Source organism: Meleagris gallopavo, chromosome 13 (assembly GCF_905368555.1).
Source record: "Meleagris gallopavo chromosome 13, MGAL_WU_HG_1.1, whole genome shotgun sequence".
NCBI lineage: Eukaryota > Metazoa > Chordata > Aves > Galliformes > Phasianidae > Meleagris > Meleagris gallopavo.
The window spans coordinates 10,284,467-10,305,923 of record NC_139416.1 but is presented as its reverse complement, the minus strand read 5'-3'; the positions used below and the strand labels follow the sequence as shown (position 1 = coordinate 10,305,923).

Below are 21,457 nucleotides of genomic sequence, written 5' to 3'. Positions count from 1 at the left end.
TAGATATCTGCAAGTTGTATCAAGACAAATAAGCTTCCCTTGGAACTCTGAATGCAGAGGAATTATTTGTAATTCCTACTGTGGCATGAACTGCTTTCACTAGACAAAATAGAGATTGGAAATGCTTGATGTAGACTATAACATATAATCTAAATAGTTCTAATCCTGGTGTAGTTTTACTTCTTTTGTATAAAAATAATTTTATGTTTATTATTTCCTTAAAATTGTGTTACAGCTTCTAGAAATATCCTGTAATTGCTATCAAGTTCATTTAAAACCTGCTTAGAATTAAAATTGGACTTAGAGATCTGGGACCCTTTTTTTCACCCCATTTCAGCTATTTATCTGAATAAAAACTATATTTCAAAATAGAGTTTAATACAATTATTACACTATTCAAATCAACAGTATCTAAGGTCTTAAATACAGACAGAAATAGGCTTCTCTTTGTTTTCCACTGCTCAGTAGTATTTCAGTTTTTAAACTAGGTATTCTGTGTTTAGTATTTACCATTTTTTAAAACTGAAGTAGGTAAAGTTGTTACGCTCTTGTTGCCCACGGTTAATTTTAGTCTTGTGTGGCTCTTCTCAAATTGTACCATAGTGATCGCCCTTACCTTCATAAGGCGTATTTTATATTCACTGGAATGTTTGTATGTAGATGATACGTATGTATATTTTGTTTCTGGGGCAAGTATTTAAAATACCCTTTATGATAAAAGATTCAAGTCCTTCCTCAGCTGAGCACGCTGATCATGTGGCCATGTAACCAGAGCCATAGTCCAGAGAAGGAATTGAATTAGTAACAGCAAACAGTGCTGATTTGATTTGCTATCCAACACCATACAAATTACATGATATTTATACTTTCTAAGTGACACTAGAAGTTGAATCAGTTATAATAAGTAATTAGCTCCAGAACTCTTCCACCACATGCTTCTTCTAATCTCCTCTGTGTAGGAGATTGTTTGATTTTGTTTGTTTTTTAACTTCAGTGTGATTTTGGTTTGCTGTTGAACTTCTTAACCCAATATTTTTTCTTGATGTTATAGGCTACATCTCGATTGCGAGAAAGAGGTTGTGATGGATGTTTGGCAGGAATTGAAGTTCAACAGCTTTTCTGCTCACAGAGCGTAGCAATCCCTGAACATCAGCTCAAAGAGCTAAACATGAAAATTGACAGTGCTTTGCAGGTGGGTTTTTAAAATCAGTTGCTTTCGTGTGCATCTAGTGCAGTTAGTGGGACAATGAATGAAACAGGGAGGGAATATATTACTGCAGACACATGTACCACAGGCAGCCCTGAAGTAAGAGAGGACTACCAGTATTGAGCTTACATGATAAATGTGTATACACTACAGAATGGAGTAAAGCGAACCGACTTAACAAATTTTATATGTGTATCCAGAAACCATGGCTGCTTGCTTCTTTGCTGATGTAGCTGTTCTCTTCAACTTTCTGTTTAATGTCAGGCTTACAAAGTGGCTCTGGAGAGCTTAGGCCATTGTGAATATGCAATGAAGGCTGGCTTCCACTTGAACCCAAAAGCTATTGAAGCAAGTCTTCAGGTAAGATCTGCTAAACCTGCTCTTTCATCCCTCTTCACCTTAAAAATAACTATTAAAAAAAAAAAAAAGAATTGGACTCATAAGGATGTTTTCATTATCTTCATTTCCTTCTAACTAATCTATTTTTTTATGCTTCAGGGCTGTTGCAGTGAAGCCGAAGCCCAGCAAACAGGAAGGAGACAGACTCCACCTCAGCCAATTCAGTGTGAATTGCCCACTGTACCGGTTCAGATAGGACCGCACTTTCTGAAAGGAATATCCTTTAATGAGTCTGCAGCAGAAAACCTGAAGCTGAAAACGGTAATAGTCCTGAATCAATGGTTAAAAATGGTTAAAAAATAAAATGAGAATCAGTAGAACTCCTTAAAACTCAGAGAAAAACCACAGTAGTTCAGTGCCAAACTTGTACTCGAAAGTGCGTATTTTTAGCCTGACTTCCTGTGGAATCAAGATGTGATAAGGCTGTAGGTTCACTCCTCCCTCTGATAATGTTTAAGCCACCTAGGCAAATTCAGTCTAGTGTAAGAGAAACACAGAAGTCGAAGAGGTAATTGGGGTTCTATAAACTTCTTAAAAATAGGAGGTTAGGTATCAAAATATGAAGAGGAATCCTTACAGATGTCTTTGGCAGGTGATGGACTTCAGAGCTTATATAATCTTAGCTGCCAAAACCAGTCAGAACTGTGCCTTCAGCTGCTAAGGGAAGTACTTCAAAATAAACAGTATTATGATACATTTTCTGTCATGTCTTCCAAACTTTAAGCAATCTTTCTAAGTCAATTTAAAATGTATTTTTAGAAGTTGTGGAAAAGTTAATTGAATTTTCGATGTGGAGAAAATGCAAAAGGTGTCCATTGACAAGTAATTTGGGAATTTTGATCAGCTTTTTCTGATTTTTATATAAGGCCAGTCCTTGGCTCCTGGAAGTACTGAAACAACTAACAACTTAAAATGTTTTTCTTTTGTCTTTGAAGTGCCTTTTGTAGTTTTGATTAAACTATTCTGCAAAAGCTAAATACTGTTTATGGTATTGGAATTCTGTGTTCAAAATAGCACACACTGACTACAATGTTTCTGTTCTGCAGTTAAGGTCTTACATGTAGGACTGTTTAGAGGTAGCACACGTAGCAATAGGTGGTTGAAAGGCTTATGAAAAATGTGTACATATGGAGGCCATTAATGTTAACATTTCTGAATCACGTGACAAAAGGTGTTGTTTTTTTTTTTTTCCAGCACACAATGTTGCAACTAATTAAAGAAGCTGGATGCCATAATGGACTTACACCACGGGATGACTCTCCTGTTACCGAAGTACTAAATCAGGTTTGCCCTTCGACTTGGCGTGGAGCCTGCAAAACTGCTGTGCAATTGTTATTTGGCCAAGCAGGACTGGTAAGTAATACAGACAGGCTTAGCCAAAAAAAGGGCTACTTCAACATCCTGAAGAAAAACTAGGTATTTTAAAGTGTTTGAAAATTAATTTCCTACGTCTTCCTCCGTGTTTCTATTTTCAACGTGAAGCTAACTTTAGTTATAAACAAAATGTATCCTCACGGAATGCAAGTTTGTAGATGCTATCTGTAGTTAGGAACAGGGGAAGACAAGAAATGAAACTTCAGTTCTAATAGTAAAATAGGAAATGTTTCAATCTTCCTGTTCAATAAAACAAAGCAAACAAAACAAGAACCACCTCTATCACCTTTTTCTCAGCTCAGCTTTGAAAAATGACTTTTTTTTTTTCCTTTCCCTTTCAAATGGAAGCTTGGTTTTACTGCTGAACAAAAAGCAGTAAGTCGTCTGCACAAGTAGCGCAACCTGGTGCCTCCAGCAGAAGGCATAGCACTTACATGCCTTTCTGTAGACATGTATATTCTTTAGAAGCAAATGAGCAAAAGACACCATAGATTATACACTATGTAAGGACTAAGTAAAAATAGATGTTTGAAATGCATTTTGATAAGAAAATGCACTTGTGCTCCTGTGACAGGTTCCTGTGATCTCTTCATTTAATGAAGAGTTTGTTGTTAAATTGATTTTTTTAGACTTTTCGTTCGGCAGGGCAAATAAAATGGGGAAAAGAGTGCAATAGAATAGGGTGAAATTGATGCACAGAGGCATACCATAGCCTACAATAGTTTCTATCAAGTATACTTTGAATCATTTTGACTTAGTCTGGGCTGAATGCTACTTGTTGATTCATATATTCATTCCTTGTTTGAGGTGAATATAGACTGCCAAAACTGAAACAAACTGCAATTTCAAATGGAAAGATCCTTATTGCTAATACCTTGCAAATACGTTTTTCAAGCAAACAGCTGATTAAGTGACTTTGCCTAACCTCCATTCTTTGTTCATTGATGCATGTATTACTTGGTACTGTTAATACATTCTCTAGTAATGGTGAATGTCAGATGTTTCTATTTCAGGTTTCCTTTGATATTAGGTATTAGATATCCCCTTGACATGAAATATGCTGGAGAACTAGATTTAAGGCATGGTTGTTTGTAACAACACAGTAGAATTGAAGGCTTAAAATGAAAGAGACAAACCATCAGTATTGTAACAGCAGTGTGACTGCCATCAATCCTTACCACAGTGTGACGGGTAGGGAAGTGGTAGTAAACTAAGCACTTCTATGTAAGGAAATTTTGCAGAGAGAGGTTTAAGGGGTTGTATCTTTGCAGGGAGGGGAGCACTTTGAAATAATAGGATTGATCAAATTTGTGTTTAGGTGTTTGTTAGGAAAATGTGAGTTAAATGCATGAACAACTAGAAAAAGGGCCATAGTCAAGTGAGACTGTCTTTGGCTGATAGGATGCTGGGAGACAGCAGCAAGGTATGGGAAATGGGGCCACGAAAGAAGTGTTTGTCAGTAGCCCTATGGGAGTGTGCAGTAATTCCTTAGCAGTTCTTGGCTTCTGAGCATCTAGATGAGGAATGCCTTGGAGGGTGCTGCACTCCCCACTGCTTCCTTTCCAGCATAACAAAAGCTTAGGGGTTTCAGTGTTGTGTACACCCAAATCTTGCCCTGATCAGATTTTGGGAGAGGCCTAAGGCAAATTTGAACTCAGGAGTCTGGAAACCTGGTGTCCCCTAGTCTAGACATAACTTGTTAGACCTGCTGGTAATGAAATCACTGATACTCTTCAGGTTTATCATAACATATGGAGAGTTGTCAGTGTAACCTTATTGTATGTTCTCCCATATGACAGTGCTGATACAAAGAATATTATTTTAGTAGAAGCATGAATGTCTTTGCCTGAATATCTTGTTCTCAAAATAGCAGGTTTCTATCTTCAGTGACACAGTAATGAGCTCTACACATAGTTGAAATACTTGTAAGCCTTCTGTCTGAGTTCATTCTCACTTTTGATTTGTTACAGTATAAATGGGTGTGAAGGTATAGAATATGTGCCATAGTTGTTTTTTTTTTTTTACATGATTCAATTATGCTTCTATGTAGTCTCATGCAATGATGGGAAACTGTAATTTATTTCTTTAAAGCCTTCTTTGGGTGGAGATGAGGGAGGAAACACCTTTAAAACAAGAACAATGGATGTCTGATGCACAGGAAGCTATCCAGTGAGCACCTAGCAGGCAGGGAATGAGAAACATGTTTATTTTATTTTGTGTGCAACTCGGATAAATATATCATGGGACAATATTATGCAGTCTTTCACTTACTGCTTTTGAGAACTAAGCTATCTGTATTAGTTCAGAATGGTGAGTTAAGCTAAGTCAATATCAAACTTAAAAAGGAACATTGATACACTCACTATCTTTGGCCTATCATGCCATGTGCCTTTGCAGAAGAAACTCTTGCTAAGTGTACAAAGTGCAATGAAGGGTAAATTAGTTTGTTGTTTTAGGTTTTTAACTTAAAGAATTTTTGGAATTGTAGGAGTGTGTATGTGTATGTATATGCTAAGGTAATATCTGGATATATACATGTGCTAAATGGTGTGTGTATAGATAAAGAATTAATGTCTTTTTCAGATTTAGGTGAGCTAAGGAAATGTATGTTTGAATAAAAAGATGCAGGAATTAAAGTAATTCAGAGGATGAATGGAAATAAAACTTTGAATTGGCATCCTGCAAAAAAAGTATTTTAACTTTGTCTCTAGTTAGCCATCCTTTCCTGTGCTTACTGATCTTCATTCGCAGAAAGCATGCATTGTGGGAGCACTGAATCTCCTAGTAGTTTTAAATCTGAGATGTTGTAACTGTGACCAAATGTTGAGAAATGTGAATTCTTTTTTTTTTTTTAAATGAAGAAGGAGGAAAAAAAATGCCAAACAAATGCAGGGAAAACCCCTACCCAAGAGCATTGGCACTACAGTGCAGTGGAACTGCAGAAACTGATCTAGATTTGCACCAATGAAAATTTTAATTCTTGACTGATGTGAGATTGATCTGAGATGCAGACAGTATTTCTGGGAGAAGCTGAGGGGGAAAGAAGAATTACTACTTAGTTGATTTGCTACTTAGTTGATCTCGCCTTAGTTCAATTATAATTGCAGAATAGCTAAATCTATAGCAAATTATTTAAAATTAAAGTGGTACAAAGATGAAGAAAAAATAATGGTGTTGCAGTGTTACTATGTTAAGTATTATCTGAGTGGATAATAGCATTTTTCCATGTGCTTAGACAGATTTTGCAAGTCCAGATGAACCTGAGCAAATGTTCAGAGACAACTAGAGGAAAATGAAGGCCTTATGTTAAATTATTGAGATGGTAGGAAGTAGTAATGCTTAAGTATTGTTGGAGGGGTTTGGTAAGCAGGAGGAGAGAATCTCAGCTCTATTTATATTTTACCTTTCTTCATAAACAGTAATAGAAAACAGAACAGAAGTAGAACAAGTGTAGGATGATTGCAAAAAAGCCAGTAATGCTCCTTGAGGCTTATCTATGCTGGAGGACTTTTTGCCATTTCAAGGATAAATGGTACAGCTAATCTGCTAGTCACCGGAGCAAGAACTGCTGACTGTTGCCAAAAAGCTGCTGGTTCAGCATGACCAAAATAGGAAATTATGGAAATAATCAAAAAGGCCAGCTCATGCAGACTGGACAACAACAAAAAGCACAAACCAAATATGGAACTTACTATCATTGGTATTGAAGTTTGAGTGAAGTTGGAGTGAATCCATTCCTTCCCAGTTTCCATTTAAAAAAAAAAAAAAAAAGTTCATAACAGATTAATTTTCAAGACTCTGATTTTCCATATAAATTCATGTTGTCTTACAGAAGGCTTAGAGTTAAAAAAAAAAAAATAAAAATAAAAATAATTGAACAGTCGATTTTCTTCTGTTTACTACTATTAATTCTCTGTTACCTACACTACCATTGGATAGAAATATGCTGGTATACGATTTTGTAATCGTGAAAGCTTGTGTAGGGGGTGTTAAAAACTGCAGGCTATGTGAAGAGTTTCAGGCTAAATACTATTTGTCTGTAGCATGGTATGTGTTATTTAAAATAGTTTGAGAAATAGGTATTTGGGGGCTATTAAGGTAGCAACTGTGTTAGACTTCTCACATACAAGAGCTGTTACACAAATCCACTGATAACTACCAGCTGCTACGTAAAGAAGTTGGTAACTACATGGTAACTCAGCATAATTGAGAAGAATGTCCTTGAAATATGGGCTAATGTATCAAACTAATCAGGTTACATGCTTTCATTTTTTCTTTCCCCAAGACATTTCAATACAAATTAACATGTGATGATGATTTTGAGAGTTGATTTGTTTTTATCTGGTTCTTTGTACATCTTTGTACAAAGCTTCTTTGTAGTGTGTCAGGGAGCTGAGACTATTGCATCTTGACTACAGGAGTGATAAAAATAACTAGAACTAATTCTTAAATTGCCTTTTATTTTCATGTTATTTTCTAGGTGGTTGTGGACACAGCACAGATTGAAAATAAAGAAGCCTACGCTCCTCAAATAAGTTTAGAAGGATCCAGAATAGTGGTGCAAGTTCCATCGACTTGGTAAGTGAAAGTACTGCATTGTAGATTATCCTAGTAGGTATGACAGAAATACATAGGAAGGAATACAGTGCAGTACAAGTGGAGCAGGGGCTACTATGTAATTATGGCTTATCTTCCTTAAGTTCCTTTATCTGGAACTGACTAAATACTACTATTTATCAACTGACCAGCAGTTGTACTTGAGCTGTCTTTGTATTGGTGCTCCCTCTGTTGGCGGCAGTGGAAAGGAAGCAAGGCTGGTGCACAAGAGCAGAAGAAAGGTAAAAGCTAGATGACAAGAGTTAAATAAATATATATCCAGAAATATTCCTGTTACTCTTCCTGGCACGTTCTGGGTGCTAGATGAGATTAATAGAAGAGCTTTAGCTCTTAACTAAGATGTTCTGTAGGTGCTGTTTTGAACTGCAGAACTCTGTGGTTCAAGAGGTTCCATTCCTAGCGGTTTAACTAGCTGCCTAGGAAAGCATAACATTAGTTTGCATTTTGAGGTGAGGTCTTCCTTTTGAAACAATAATTTGGAATTACAATATTTCCTTTATTTCTTCAGTATACTTGGCGTTATGAACTTCATTGTAAAACACTGCATTCATCTGAATCCTTAGTGAGATAGCCTGTTGCTGATGGTACCAATGGTGTGTCCAGAAGTACAAGTCAGCCCACAGTCTGTTTATCCAAATTCATCTTTAATTCCACTATGGAGTATAAACTGGCAATTCTCTATTCCCTTTACATAAATTGCTCTATTGTGAAAGAACTAAAATACTGCTGAGCACTTTGTGCCAGCGTTTGGAATCTCTGAAAGAGCTCCACCTGCTGGTACACTGAGAGAGTGCCTGTTTACTCATCTCTGCTGAAGAGGCTCATTAAATACTTGACAGCTGTGCCAGTACTTAAATCCAGGTTATTCTGTTTTCACTTCAAGTTAAGTCCTAATTCCATAGATTATTGAAGAATTACAGTAAGCCTGCATCTTCACAGATTAAAATAAAATCTTCCACAGATTACTGGATGTGCTGAATCATTTTTCATGCTGAGTGTGTCAGGCTGGGTGTTTCTAGGATTGGACATCTACAGTGCACTCAAGATTTAAATTTCATGCACCTTGCCTTTTTGTTAGGCTTGTTGAGTGCTTTTGCCATTTCCTAGAAAACAGGATTTCTTGTGGTTTTGGTTTTTTTTTATTTCTTAATATGCCTTAATCATGCCTGCTCAGCTAAAGAGGAAAAAAAAAAAAATCTTGATTTTGAAAATAAATGATAAAACTCTTGCCTACAATGAAATTTTTTTATATAGTCAACAATTAAAGAAAAGAAACTAGGGCTGTGGGTATTAGTCCTTTGGAATCCTCAGGCATTCATACGTTATACTGCCTTACTAGTTGTACCTTTGCAGGAGCAAAAGTAGCATATTAATTAGCCTTTCATTATCTGACTAGTGTGGTAAATTGTTCAATGTGAAATTCAAAGTTTTGATTTTGATTACAGGTGTCTAAAAGAAGATCCAGCAACAATGTCTTTGCTACAGAGAAGTCTGGATCCAGAGAAGACTTTGGGACTAGTAGATGTGCTCTATACTGCTGTGTTTGACATACCAAGGTGGAAGGAGGGAAGGTACATCTGCTCTTGAGCCTGTTGTTTAAACAGAGTCATCGCTGCTGAAAAGACTATACTGAGGAATTTAATAGCACTAGTTAACCAGAAAGAGAAATCACTGGTCAAACAAAGCAAGAAACTTGTACTCTATATAGGTAATCTTGTGAGTATGCACAGAGATACAGCAGACTTAAAAAAACAAACAAAAAAAACCTAGCAGTTCATCTATGTGCACAAAAGTACTTTTCTCTCGCATTAAAAAAAACACTTGATTTATATTAAATAAATATTTTCATTTGTATCTTGAAGTGCAATTAAAAATTCTTAAGGAAAATAGTAAATCTACTGCATATCACAGAGTTGCAGAATAGTTGGGATTGGAAGGGACCTCTGGGGATCATCTAGTCCAACCTCTCATACAAGCAGGCTGCTGTAGAGCACGTTACCCATGAGTGTGGTTAGTAATAGTTTGAATTGTTACTGTAAGTAGCCAATGAACTAGCAATCTGATAGAGAACTCCAGTTTTATTTCTTCCGCTTTCTATTACCCAAATGCACATTTTTCTCCAAAAAAACCCACCTCAGTTAAATGTCTTAACGTATCCAGTGCAGTGTTAGGATAAATGGGATTTATTTGGTGGTTTGATGAATGTTTTTGTTGATGCAGGGAGCAAGCTTTGCCTTGTATTCAGATCCAGTTGCAGCGTGAAATCTCAGACTTTGGGAACCAAGTTGACATGCCATCTGGAAATGGAAGCAAATCTTCAGGTGGTCTACAAAAGACATTTTCAAAACTGACTTCACGGTTTACAAAAAAAACTTCCTGCACCAGTACAAGTAATAGTGGAAGTTATTCAATCCCCAGTACACCTTCCAAAAATGTCTTCATAAGTTCCAGCTCAGAGGAGAAGGCTAAAATGCCCACTAACATAGATGCACGGCTACAAAGCATTTTGAACATTGGTAACTTTCCTAGGACCACAGATTCACTGCAGTCAATTCAGAGCACAAATAATCAGATAGTAAATGGGTTTTTAGTTGAAAGACAGGACAACTTCTTCAAACTGGATGAAAGCAAGGATGACAAAGGTATGAATTTACCAACTGACCAAGAAATGCAGGATGTTATAGATTTCTTGTCTGGTTTCAACATGGGCAAATCCCAGCAGACTTCTCCAATGGTGAAAAGAAGAAACTCTATTGCATCCTCTACAGCAACAGAACAAAAATCAGGAACAGTACAACAGCAGCCCCAATCTGTCTCTCACACACCACTGCATCCTTCTCAAGGCTTGTCACAGCAACAACAGTCACAAAAGCAGCAGCAGCAAATGCAATATTACCAACATTTGCTTCAACCTATCGGACCACAGCAACGTGTACCTGCCAAATGGCTGACTAATTCTTCACAGCAGCCAGCCCAAACTGTTGGAGCTGGATTATCTCATTTAAACCAGTGGAATAATCCTGGTTTTTCAGATTTAAGCTCTGATTTATACAGTTTGGGTCTTGTAAGCAGTTATATGGACAATATGATGTCAGAGATGTTAGGACAAAAGCCACAAGGACCTAGAAACAACACGTGGCCAAATCGTGACCAAACTGATGGAGTGTTTGGAATGCTGGGAGAAATTCTGCCTTTTGACCCTGCAGGTGTGTGTATTTTATTACTTTTTAAGAAGATCCTATTGCAAATAAAAGAACACTGTTAAATACTCTTAGCAGCATAGTATTATTTCCTAATACTATTTATCAGATGCTAGGGTTATTAAAAATAGAGATACAGGTATTTGTGTGTGCCTTTTTTTTAATGTAGGTTGAACTGAAGTACAAAAAAAAGTAAGTAAAAAATGTCAGTAAGTTTCATTAGAAAATAAGAATTTTAACAAATTCCTTGTTTATCTCAGTGGCAGTTCTTATCTTTCCTATAGGGATCACATAAAAGTATTGAAACTTACAGATAATGCTTCTCCTGCTGTTAGTTTTTTAGATTGTTTAAAAGAATAACATTCAGATTTATGTATTTTGCCTCCCTCATCAATTATTCTTCATGCTCTTTACCAGTCTTGCACTCTAGAGGTACGACTGAATTGCATCTTTTCCATATCCCTGCTTTCCCCCTTTAGTATGAGAATTACCAGTTCCTGCTCTCCGGCTGTTACTGCATTGAAAAGCTTGGATGCTAAAGGATTAGAGACTAAGGAGCAAGTGTCATGTGGTTTGCCGTGTATGTTGGAACCACTGATAAACTGTAAATGTATGGAGATTATGAAGTGAGATAAAATTTTATGCTTATAAGCAAATAACTTAGAGACTATTAAATTGATTATGGAATCTGGGTCTAAGAGGAGATTCATGATACTACTGAGATCAACAGACCAGTCTATTCTCTTACAAATATATCTGTTGGTGTGGAACGTAGCTACAGAAACTTGATAGTATGCATTTGTTAAAAGTACCAGAAAAATCTTTTCTAAAATTATGTTATCATTTTTCTGCTGTTACCTCTGTGTGTGTGTGTGTGTGTGTGTGTGTGTGTGTGTGTGTGTGTGACTAAAAAAATGTGACGTCGTTTGAAATCTAAGCTTCAGTTAGTGTAGTACAGAAAGCTTTAAATACGCACACACAAAAATTTCAGACTTCCTTAGCACTTGTACATTTATCACTTGAAACAGATTGGGTTACTTGATGAGTATTTTTAGTCTGAAAAATAATGACTTTTCAAAGGAAAATCTGCTACTAAGAATTTATAGAATTGATGGGGTTTTTTTACGGTCAAAGGCCTAAGTGACTGCCAAAGATGTATTCTGCAGTATTTTTATGATCTCTAAGGAATTAATGCGGTATCAGTAGAGGGAAGATTGATACATCCATATTTTTACTGGTGAACCTATCTCATGAAAGGGTGTTTTTCTGTTTTTACAGAGGTAAAATTGACACAAGTTGCTATTTTGCATATAGCTGTAATTTAACACCTCATGCTACCCACAGAACAAAACTATTCTTGCCCTTCAGAACCTATCCTTTGATCTGAGAATGTGTCAAATTTCTAGCCTCAGATTAAACTGACATAAAAGTATTTCTCAAAGTAACAAGTAGTGGCAACACTTTGTTTCTGTACAGCTGTCAGGTAGCTCTGTTCCTTGTTTATACAATAAAAGATATGTAGAAACAAAGGTAACTTTGTTTTAGTTTTAATTTGAATGCAGCAGAACATTAGAGCTCTTCTTTTGTAAATGTGCTAAATGAAAATAAAGAAGCTTTCCTTCAAATGCTGAACTGAATGTAGGGAAGCAATCACATGAACAAAAGGTATTTTGATTTGTTTTCCAAGCTGTGCACTTTAAGACTTTGTATGTTAAAAATTAATATTTGTTTTCAGTAAATATCAATCTTACCATGAACTACAAAGTATTTCAGGATCAAAATATTTTCAGAATGGTTATGGTCTTTGTAAGAAGTAGGAGCTTTGGGCTGCATGTTCTAATGAGATCACTGAGCGTTTGTTCTCTTATAAGCAAAATCACAGCATGGATGGAAATCATTTTGTGATCCTGAATCAACAGGAATAATTCAAATATTATTTTTCTGAAAATGAATAAATATCCAGTTTCCAATTTTGTCAGTATTTGCTGCTGGACTTTTTCAGGGCACAGACATGATCACAGTCACAAAATACTCCTCTTCAGAGGGGGTGCAAGGGACAGGTGTAGACGAGATGAGAATTCCAGATGAGAATTATTATCTACCACGTACAACACATCTACTTTTTATTAAAACATTTCCTATTCACTGTTCAGTGCTCCATCAAGAAGTATAAATGGTTTAGCATTAATTATTGGTGAGAAGGAACTTCTTTTCTACAGTCAGGTTTAGAGGATTAAATGAAAGGGTTAAATGCAGTAGAAATAGCTGAATGTCAGCTACTGACTTCATGATTTCTTTTATTTAGTTGGGTCTGATCCAGAGTTTGCCCGCTATGTTGCTGGGGTTAACCAGGCTATGCAACAAAAAAGGCAAGCACAGCACGTCCGTCGTCCAAGCAACACACGAAGCAACTGGCTTCTGCCTGATGATCCTCACAAAACCTGGCCCTTTCCTGAGTATTTCACAGAAAGGTAACAGAATGGCCAAGCTACATTTTATTTATTTATTTATTTGGGGGGGAGGCGGGGGTCAGTTCTACACTCAAAACTTGGCAGGATGTGGCAATAAGAGCTATTTTTTTTCTGATTGCTGCTGCACCAGTAAAAGCTGCAGCTCATGGCCAGAGTAAAAAATCTGAGCCCTTTCTGCTTTCTTGATACTGAAGAACTGGTGTTTGTTTGATACAATTCTTAAAGTAGAATGTGTACTAAGTTTGACTCAGAGGATATGGGGACTTCATAAGAGATTCATTTGGAATTTTCTTATTTCAGTATTTTTAAAATGCTTAAGACCTAGTTTTGATGAGAAGTGATTCTATGAAAGTTGCAGCACCTAACTTAATTCAACTGAACAGAGTTCAGACACTTAATCTTATTTCTTTAAGGCATGTCACTGTACCTTACGGAAAGTACGTTAGTAGTATTTAATGTCTTCCAAGTTGCAACTTTATTACAAAACAAGTGTTTCAAGATCCTCTGTCTGTTTGTCTACATAGTTACAGCTATGAGTCTAGGGCTAGTTTAAAACCAGTAGGACAAGAGTGTTTTCTAGCTCAGTTATGCAGTGAAAGAGCTGAGTGCTTAGTGACTGCAAAACCAAGAATCATTTCTTTTTCCTTCTTAACCAGAACAGACTGTGTTATTTTAGTAGAATATATATTAAACTGATTGTAACAGACAAAGCAGCAATACCATCACTCAGAAGTAAATACATGAAAGTATTTGTGTTAGTTCTACATTTAACAAAATATTGAAACTTCTTTGTGCCCTTGAGGTATCGTCTGTCACTGAGATTCAGCATAACTAACTAGAGCATACAGTCTGGACCAAGCAGTATAAATAGAAGGACTAATAAAACGTTTTGTCTTACAGTGATGTGACAAACAGCTGGTCTGGTACTCAAGGAGATTCTGCCAGCTCGAGTGATGAGACCTCCTCAGCCAATGGGGACAGCTTGTTCTCCATGTTCTCAGGGCCAGACCTCGTCGCTGCTGTAAAGCAGAGAAGGTTAGAAAAATGAACAGAAATACATATCAGTTTATAAAAATTTGGGGTGTTTTGATAATTTGAGGGCACACATAATTGACTCTTGTCAGTCAGGTAAAGTTATATGAATGTTGGTTTGTGTGCTACACACAATCAGTGAATCAGTGTATAGTGTGTATGATCCTAATGCTAGGGGTTCACAAATTGAGTTATATTAGCAACTAAATCTCAATGCACGTTAACATCTGTACAGATAGCCAGCTGTTGGCTGAAACTGATTATACTTAAAAAGAGCTGACAGTCTCCCTGTAAGATAGTCTATTTGGGATGATGCTTCTTCCTAAAGTACCGGAGTCTTATCTTTGAATTGGTTTTATGAACTGTAGTTCAGTGTAGCTTTGTTGTGCCCCTACACAGCATTTTGATACCAGCAAGTTCCTGTTCTCTGGCTTCTCCTGCAGCTTTGTAGCACTTGGTAATACTACCCTTGAAGTGTAAACTTCTGTCTAACGTTGCCCCCCAACACCATTTCATTAGTTTTAAATACTTAAATACTGACTATTTGCTCCTTTCTTTCTGATCAAAGAGGGAGTTAAATTATATTCCTAAATAAGCTTAGTAACTTAAAAACTATACTAGGATTTTAAAATATGAATAATCAACAAGTGAATTCAGACTGTGAATACGCTTAAAAGTAATAGTATAAATTACAATGTAGTTACTTCCAGCTTTCCCAAAGGGCTTGCAGCTCTATCTTTGAAACATCAGTGATTCCATGCTAGGGGTTAGTTAAGAGGATAAAAGGCACAACATGAAGTATGAATTCCCGCCAAATAAGGCACAAGATGAAGCATGATTTCTCACCAAATTTCAATCTGGAATTAAACTCTCAGCTTATTTTTAGAAAAGATTTTAAAAAGTAAAATATTCAGTGACCAAATACTTTTAAAATTAATATTTGATCAGAGACAAAATCAGAGTTGATACATTAGAACACAGATATCTACTCTGGTGACAGGACAAAAATCAGTGGCCACACTGACAGTTTTCTGCAGATTACCACAGAAGTTATTTTTATATGCATTGGGGTAAAGAAAGTATGCTGGGGTAAAGTAAGACGAAACTGAGGCAAACAAGTTGAAAGGACTTGACTAAGCCAGAGGTGCTTTCTGAATTTGTATCTTTACCAAAACTTTTAAGAGGGGACAAAAATAAATGTTGAATTGAAATAACTGGAAGATCGTTATCAAATAAACATCACAGCAAAAGACCAGCTCATCTTCCTTTTTCATCTCCACAAAAATGTGTTGTTGAAGCTGTAGCTGCACTGTCAAGTCTCTGACAGTATTCAGAAACAAATTTCTTGCTGCAATAACTTTACTTTTACCTCTTTAAAAAAAAACATGAGATGAAATGCCAGTACACATTCTAGGTTGTCAAATAAGACAGAGTGGAACTACAGAATGGTATTTAATGCATGTGACTGATTAAAAAACAAATAAACCTGACTAAATGTTGCTTTCTTGGGGCAGAAAACACAGTAGTGGAGAACAGGAACCTAGTACACTACCATCACCACCTCTTCTTTCTGCAGTAGATGACCGTAATCAGGTAAGTGGAAAACATCTTTGTTTAGTCATTTTTCCTGCATGTGTTTTCCTAGAGAAAACCACTCCAAATCAACTAGAATAGAAGCTGTAGCTCAATATTCCTTACCTTGACTAAAACGCAAACGGTTTACACTGAAGTAGTACTAAATTCTTTTTATTTTTTAAATGAAAAGTACCAAATTTAAAATTGGAAATAATTTAACTTTTCCCTTGTAGTAGAAATTACAGTAGAAAACACAAAGTTCAAGTTAAGCTAAGAGGCAATGCAGTCAACTTCAGTTTTCTCTACACACACAATTAAAGTGCTACCAAATTGGCCCTTGCAGCCAAAAAGGGCAGTGGCCAGCAGGTCAACGGAAGTCACCCTCCACCCGTACTCTGTCCTGGTAAGGTGACTTGTGGAGTACTGTGTCCAGTTCTGGGTTACCCAGAAAGAACAGGGAACATCTAGAGAGAGACCAGCAGAGGGCCACAATGACAGTTAGGGGCCTGGAGATTTCTCTTAGGAGGAAAGACTGAGACCTGGGATTGTTCTGCCTGGAGAAGACAGAGGGTAGCGGAGGGTGGTGGGTAGGTATCAATGCTTATAAATACTTCGAACATTTAAAGGGTGAGAGTCCTTTCAGTGGTGCCCAGCAGCAAGTCAAGGGGCAGTGGGCACAAACTGGAACATAGAAGGTTCCATTAGGAAACAGAGCACTGAAATGGGCTGCCCAGAGGTTGTGGAGTCGTCTTCTCTGCAGATGCTCAAAATCAGCCTGGACGCATTCCTGTGCACCCTACTGTAGGGAATCCCTATAGCAGAGAGGTTCGACTTGATGATCTCCAGAGGTCCCTTCCCACCTCTATAGTTCTGTGATTCTGTTAATTATCTGGCTTACTAGAAATTTTAACTTTCGGCAGGGCTGCTGGTCATCAAGCAAATGTGCTGAATAAAGGTTTTTCAAGAGGCAAATACTGTAAGAGCTATGAGTTGTATATATGCATCAATTCTGTTTTTTGTAGTTAAGTAGTGTCTCAAAAGAAAGTACATTGATCAAAAAACAAAACAGAAAAACCAACCCGCTTCACAAACCAACAACTATTTCTGTTTCCTCAGGATAATAAAACCAAAACCTGGCCTCCAAAGGCACCCTGGCAACATACGTCCTCTGTCACGAATACACTACCCAGTCAGAGTACATCCTTGTACCCTATGAGCAGCCCTGTCAGCCAGTGGAGTGACACGATGCAGATCCTTCAGTCACCCGTGTGGGCGGCAGCCAACGACTGTGCTCCATCAACAGGAATTTCCTCTAGCTTTGCCTACGCGCAGCAGCAGCAGTCACAGCAACAGGCTTCCCAGCACAAACAAATGAATAAGGGCTTTAAATCTTTTCCAGTAAAGCACGAACGCAGACCATCTTACCTGCATCAATACTGATTGCTTTTCATATTGGAAAATGCAGCACAGGGCCAAACAGTTACAAAGTATGTGTACTTTTTTCACAGTTGTGTGTTGGCTATATCCTGTTTATCTTATTAAATAGGGAATTGAGGGGGGCTTGAGGAGAGGTATAAAAACTCTTGAATCTTATTTACAGTGCTGAGCAATATGGCCAATATGTTTGTTCGTACATGAAACAGCCCAAAACTGTGATGTAGAAATGCTTTTAAAAATATCTATATTGCCTTTACTTTCAAAAGCTTTTTTTTTAAAAAATAAATAAATAAATAATTGCTGAAGGACTACCATACAAAAAACACTGTATTTTGTAGCTATTTTTCATATAGATTTATAGTTGACATCTTACTGAAACACAATGACTATGTTGAAGCAAACATATAGTGGTCACTTTGCTCAACGCTGTGTTTAAATTTGTAATGGACAAGCTGGAAAGCCTTTGTTTCTTCCATAAATGGCCTGTGGGCAACTTTTTTTTTTTTTTTTAATGAAATGTAAGTGCAGCTTTTCATGTGCCACACAAGCGAGTTCATTATAAAACTGTTGCAGAAGCAGTTATGAAATTGAGTGTTGTGGTAGTTTCCTTACTCAAAGTATAGATCAGCAGAACCACTCAAATTTGTGTCACAAATGTTAACTGAGCTGCTTAAAGTAGATGGCACCTGTGTGGATAATATGACACTGGTTTTCAAATAAATACATTTGTTAGTGCTTCATTCGGCCAAAGGCATTATCCACACAGTACTCCTTAAATGTGTGAAAGTACAGCCTGAAAGACTACTTGCATATATTTTAAAGTCTTATTTCAGATGCTAGTTGATTTAAAAAAAAAAAAAAAAAAAAAAAAAAAAGTTGTGAGCTGGCTCAGAAGATAATAGAACTGTAATGTGGGGTAGCAGTTAGCTATAAGAACGTTATTTTTTTTTAAAAGGATAAAGTAATTATTTGCAGTCAATATGTGCCATTAAGTGAACCTGTGGAATTGGGAATAATCTTCCAACCAAAGTGGGTCTGGGAGTGACCGGTGCTTAAAAAGTGAAGAACAATGGTAAATATATATATAGCTATCCCACTGTATATTAACTGAGATTACAGAAGATTCTTTATATAGTTAGAGCTTATTTAAATTTTCATATTTCATCTTTGAAAGAGACTAAAAAACCACAATATTTTCTGGTATAAGAGTTTTGACAGTATTAATCTTATTTTTGTATTTTTCTTAAGTCATATCATTCTAATATGTTAACTACTAGTAAAATGGGTTATTAGTTCTAACTACATAATTTTTCAATGAAGAGAAAGCACATTTGTTGTTTTTGTTTCTACAAACTAAGTACATCTATATCTAAAGATACCAAAAAATTAATACATATATATAAATAAGAATTATACACAACACTAAAACTATTAAACATTTGGGTATTTAAAACCCATCCACCTTTTTTGTTTGTATGGTGATGGGCTGTATTTGCTGGCCCAGATTGTTACTTTTTGTGCTGTTTGAGGATGCCAATGTTGCCTGTATTTATGATATTGTCACCACGTTTTCTGAAAGTTCATACTTACATGTTTACAAAGATTTGTTTGCTGTACATAGACTTTTTACAGTAATGTGCTTTGCACAATCAGTGTGGCTTGTCTGTAAATTGTTGATGGTCTGTACTACTACAGTTTTGAAAACCCTCTGCTGAAAATGTTAGTGGTTACTTAACTTGATGAATGGTTTTGTTCCTCAGTCTTGTCATTTAGATCTAATATTAAATCCTAAATTTGGTTGTAGTTACTGGTTATTCATACTAAGACCAAAATGGAAGTTAATGAAAACATTTTATTTTGAACTCCTTCTAACAAGTGCCAAAATTATTGCTATAGTTTGTGCAGCTGATTCATAATTACAAATGCTGGCAGGTTTCTAGATGTACATAAGTAAATTGCAGAAACAAAGTCTGTCTGCATTTTGACCACGTAGGTGCTACTATGTACTTTGCTTCCGATTGTTCTGAACACTGGTAATTTTAAGAGTTGTTGCACTTGGCAAATGAGTCTTGCCATTAAACTTCACTTACACTGCCAAGTGCAAGGGTTTGGTGCTTAGTTAACTTGCCCTTATTGCAGTGCTTCTGTGAATAGCTAATGCTTCTGAACTGGAATTGTACATTTTGTATTTTAAAGCTTCTGTAAAAGTAAAATATTAGCTTTATTAAAGATATACATTTAATAGGTCATACCTGTTTAGAATATGCACCTTACTGAAACTGAGCAGCATCTAAAATTGTAATTTTGGTTTGTAAACAAAGACTTTACTTCATTAACATAGGCTTATTTAACAGTTTGAAAGTTGTTAACTGCCTACTTACATGATATAAAACTGAACTTAATACACCATACAACCTGAAGCATCTTAAAAGCTACTCTTTCATAAGAAGAGAAGATGCCTTAACAGTATCTTTGGACTATTAGTGCAGATGAACATTGCCACAAATAAGTAACGTGGATTTTTAGACAAGTAAATGATTTTAATGGGAGTGAGTGAAAACTTTTTTTGGGGGGGGGGAGAGGGGAGGGAGAATGTTGAGGAGGGGAGAACTAATTACTGAGGCTTGTTTAGTTTATGCTAATTGTATCACTGAAATGCACAATCAGGTGTAAAAATATGTATATAATAGTAAAATAAGCTGTGCTATCGGTAGGTAAGAGTGCAGAGGCAGACAGGCTGACAAATACCCAGGGTGCACGAGGCCATGCTGATTATGCAAGAAGTTACTTGTTTAGAGAAATCTGTAGGGCAGAACATTCCAAGCAAAAATGAAAATCTTGATGCAAGTGGGGTTAATATCAGCCCTCTCTTAGTGAACTGGACTGTTGCATAACTTGAAAGCTGTTACCTCTTTCCTAGAATTCTGAAATTCAAACTCCTTTTGCAGTAAATGCCAAGGTGTTCCTTTGTTAACGTGTTACATTAATCCAGAAAATATTGCTTTACAAAGCACATCTTCAATTTATTAGCACAATTTTTATGATACAGTATACACAATAGTCTGTGCAACATGTGTCTCTTGTCATTTTTACTTTCCACCTCCTCACTGGTGTCCTCCTGTTACGTAGTCTCAGTCATGAAACAGTGGCTGCCTCACTAAGGCTGCTACAATCTTCCCAAGGCAGCAGTGGTGGTGTCCTCACAACTGGGCTATTTTCAGAAACAAACACTAAGGTTTTCTAGAGATGAAAGCTTGGTAATTCTATCCCCTAAGTTCTACTTAACAGGAAGAAAGAGGCTATTCTAATATTAGAATTCACATTTTAACATAGAGGGATGGCTCTTTACCTGCCTTGTGTGACTACACCTCCTCCCTCTCACAGTGGCAATCTAAACTAAAGCCTTTCTTTGTAAAGCAGGGCAGCCTGAAGCCGGGTACGTGCAATCACTCTGTAGTCTTCTGCGTGCTGGGCGGCGTCGCATCTGCAATTGTGGCTAAATAAATGAGGTTTCTGTGCAGGATATGCTGGTACCTATCGAGGAAAGAAAAACATTTTTTGGGAAGTGAGCGATTGCCTGTTTTTCTCCAGCAGATGCCGCGGACTGAACCCGTCACTTCCGTAACCCGCTCAGCGTTCCGTACGCGGTCTGCGCCGCGCAGGGCCGGGCCGGAGCCGAGGCCGCCGTCCCCCCTGGTCCCCCGCGCCCCTCGGGGCCGCCCGCACTTACTGCACGCAGTCGGTGGCGCGGCCCTTGCTCTGGTACTCCACGATGCAGCGGATCAGCTGGTCGTTCTCCTCCAGCAGCTGCAGTAAACACCGCCGTCACCGTCCGCCTCGGCCCCGCCTCCCGCGCCGCCGCTGAGGGGGGTTACGAGGGCTGCGGCGGGGCCGAGCGGAGCGGGCGCTGCCCGAGCCGTGCCGGGCGGTCCCCCGCCGCCACCCCGGGACCCCGCCGCCCGCTCACCCGCTGCAGCGTCTCCTGGTTCACCTCCGCCTTGCCGCGCAGCCGTTCCGGCACGAACACCACCGACATTCCGCCGCCGCCCCACGCCTGCGCTGAGGGAACCGCCGCCCTGCGCCTGCGCTGAGGGGAGCGCCGTTCCCGCCCCGCGCTGAGGCAACAGCTGCCGGCTCTCTTCCCC

The 21,457-nt window shown here is 37.7% G+C and overlaps 2 protein-coding genes across 5 annotated transcripts in view; one reads left to right on the top strand and one right to left on the bottom strand.

Moving 5' to 3' along the window:
- GARRE1 (granule associated Rac and RHOG effector 1) overlaps positions 1-19,115 on the top strand; it is a 54,551-nt gene extending 35,436 nt beyond the window's left edge. For both annotated transcript variants that reach the window (XM_085235129.1, XM_085235130.1), the window contains 11 exons: positions 1,052-1,192; positions 1,472-1,567; positions 1,706-1,867; positions 2,801-2,959; positions 7,461-7,558; positions 9,043-9,168; positions 9,818-10,803; positions 13,103-13,268; positions 14,169-14,303; positions 15,815-15,893; positions 16,992-19,115. In XM_085235129.1, the coding sequence (XP_085091255.1) occupies positions 1,052-1,192; positions 1,472-1,567; positions 1,706-1,867; positions 2,801-2,959; positions 7,461-7,558; positions 9,043-9,168; positions 9,818-10,803; positions 13,103-13,268; positions 14,169-14,303; positions 15,815-15,893; positions 16,992-17,315 (2,472 nt within the window). In that variant the 3' untranslated portion in view covers positions 17,316-19,115. The remainder of the gene's footprint in view (positions 1-1,051; positions 1,193-1,471; positions 1,568-1,705; positions 1,868-2,800; positions 2,960-7,460; positions 7,559-9,042; positions 9,169-9,817; positions 10,804-13,102; positions 13,269-14,168; positions 14,304-15,814; positions 15,894-16,991) is intronic.
- Positions 9,658-21,437, bottom strand: SS18L2 (SS18 like 2). Of its 3 annotated transcripts, XR_014886170.1 has the most exons (5): positions 21,280-21,437; positions 21,043-21,119; positions 20,662-20,846; positions 14,167-14,287; positions 9,658-9,894 (listed from the first exon to the last, which is right to left on the bottom strand). XR_014886170.1 is itself a non-coding variant. In XM_085235134.1 (3 exons), exons 1-3 carry the CDS (start codon positions 21,346-21,348, stop codon positions 20,759-20,761), a joined length of 234 nt encoding a protein of 77 aa, XP_085091260.1. In that variant the 5' UTR covers positions 21,349-21,437; the 3' UTR covers positions 18,157-20,758. The 3 variants fall into 3 exon arrangements, 1 of the variants encoding a protein (XP_085091260.1); XR_014886169.1 differs by lacking the exons at positions 9,658-9,894; positions 14,167-14,287 and adding an exon at positions 18,157-20,523; XM_085235134.1 differs by lacking the exons at positions 9,658-9,894; positions 14,167-14,287 and having other exon boundaries at positions 18,157-20,846.
- Between the last annotated feature and the right edge of the window lie 20 nt (positions 21,438-21,457).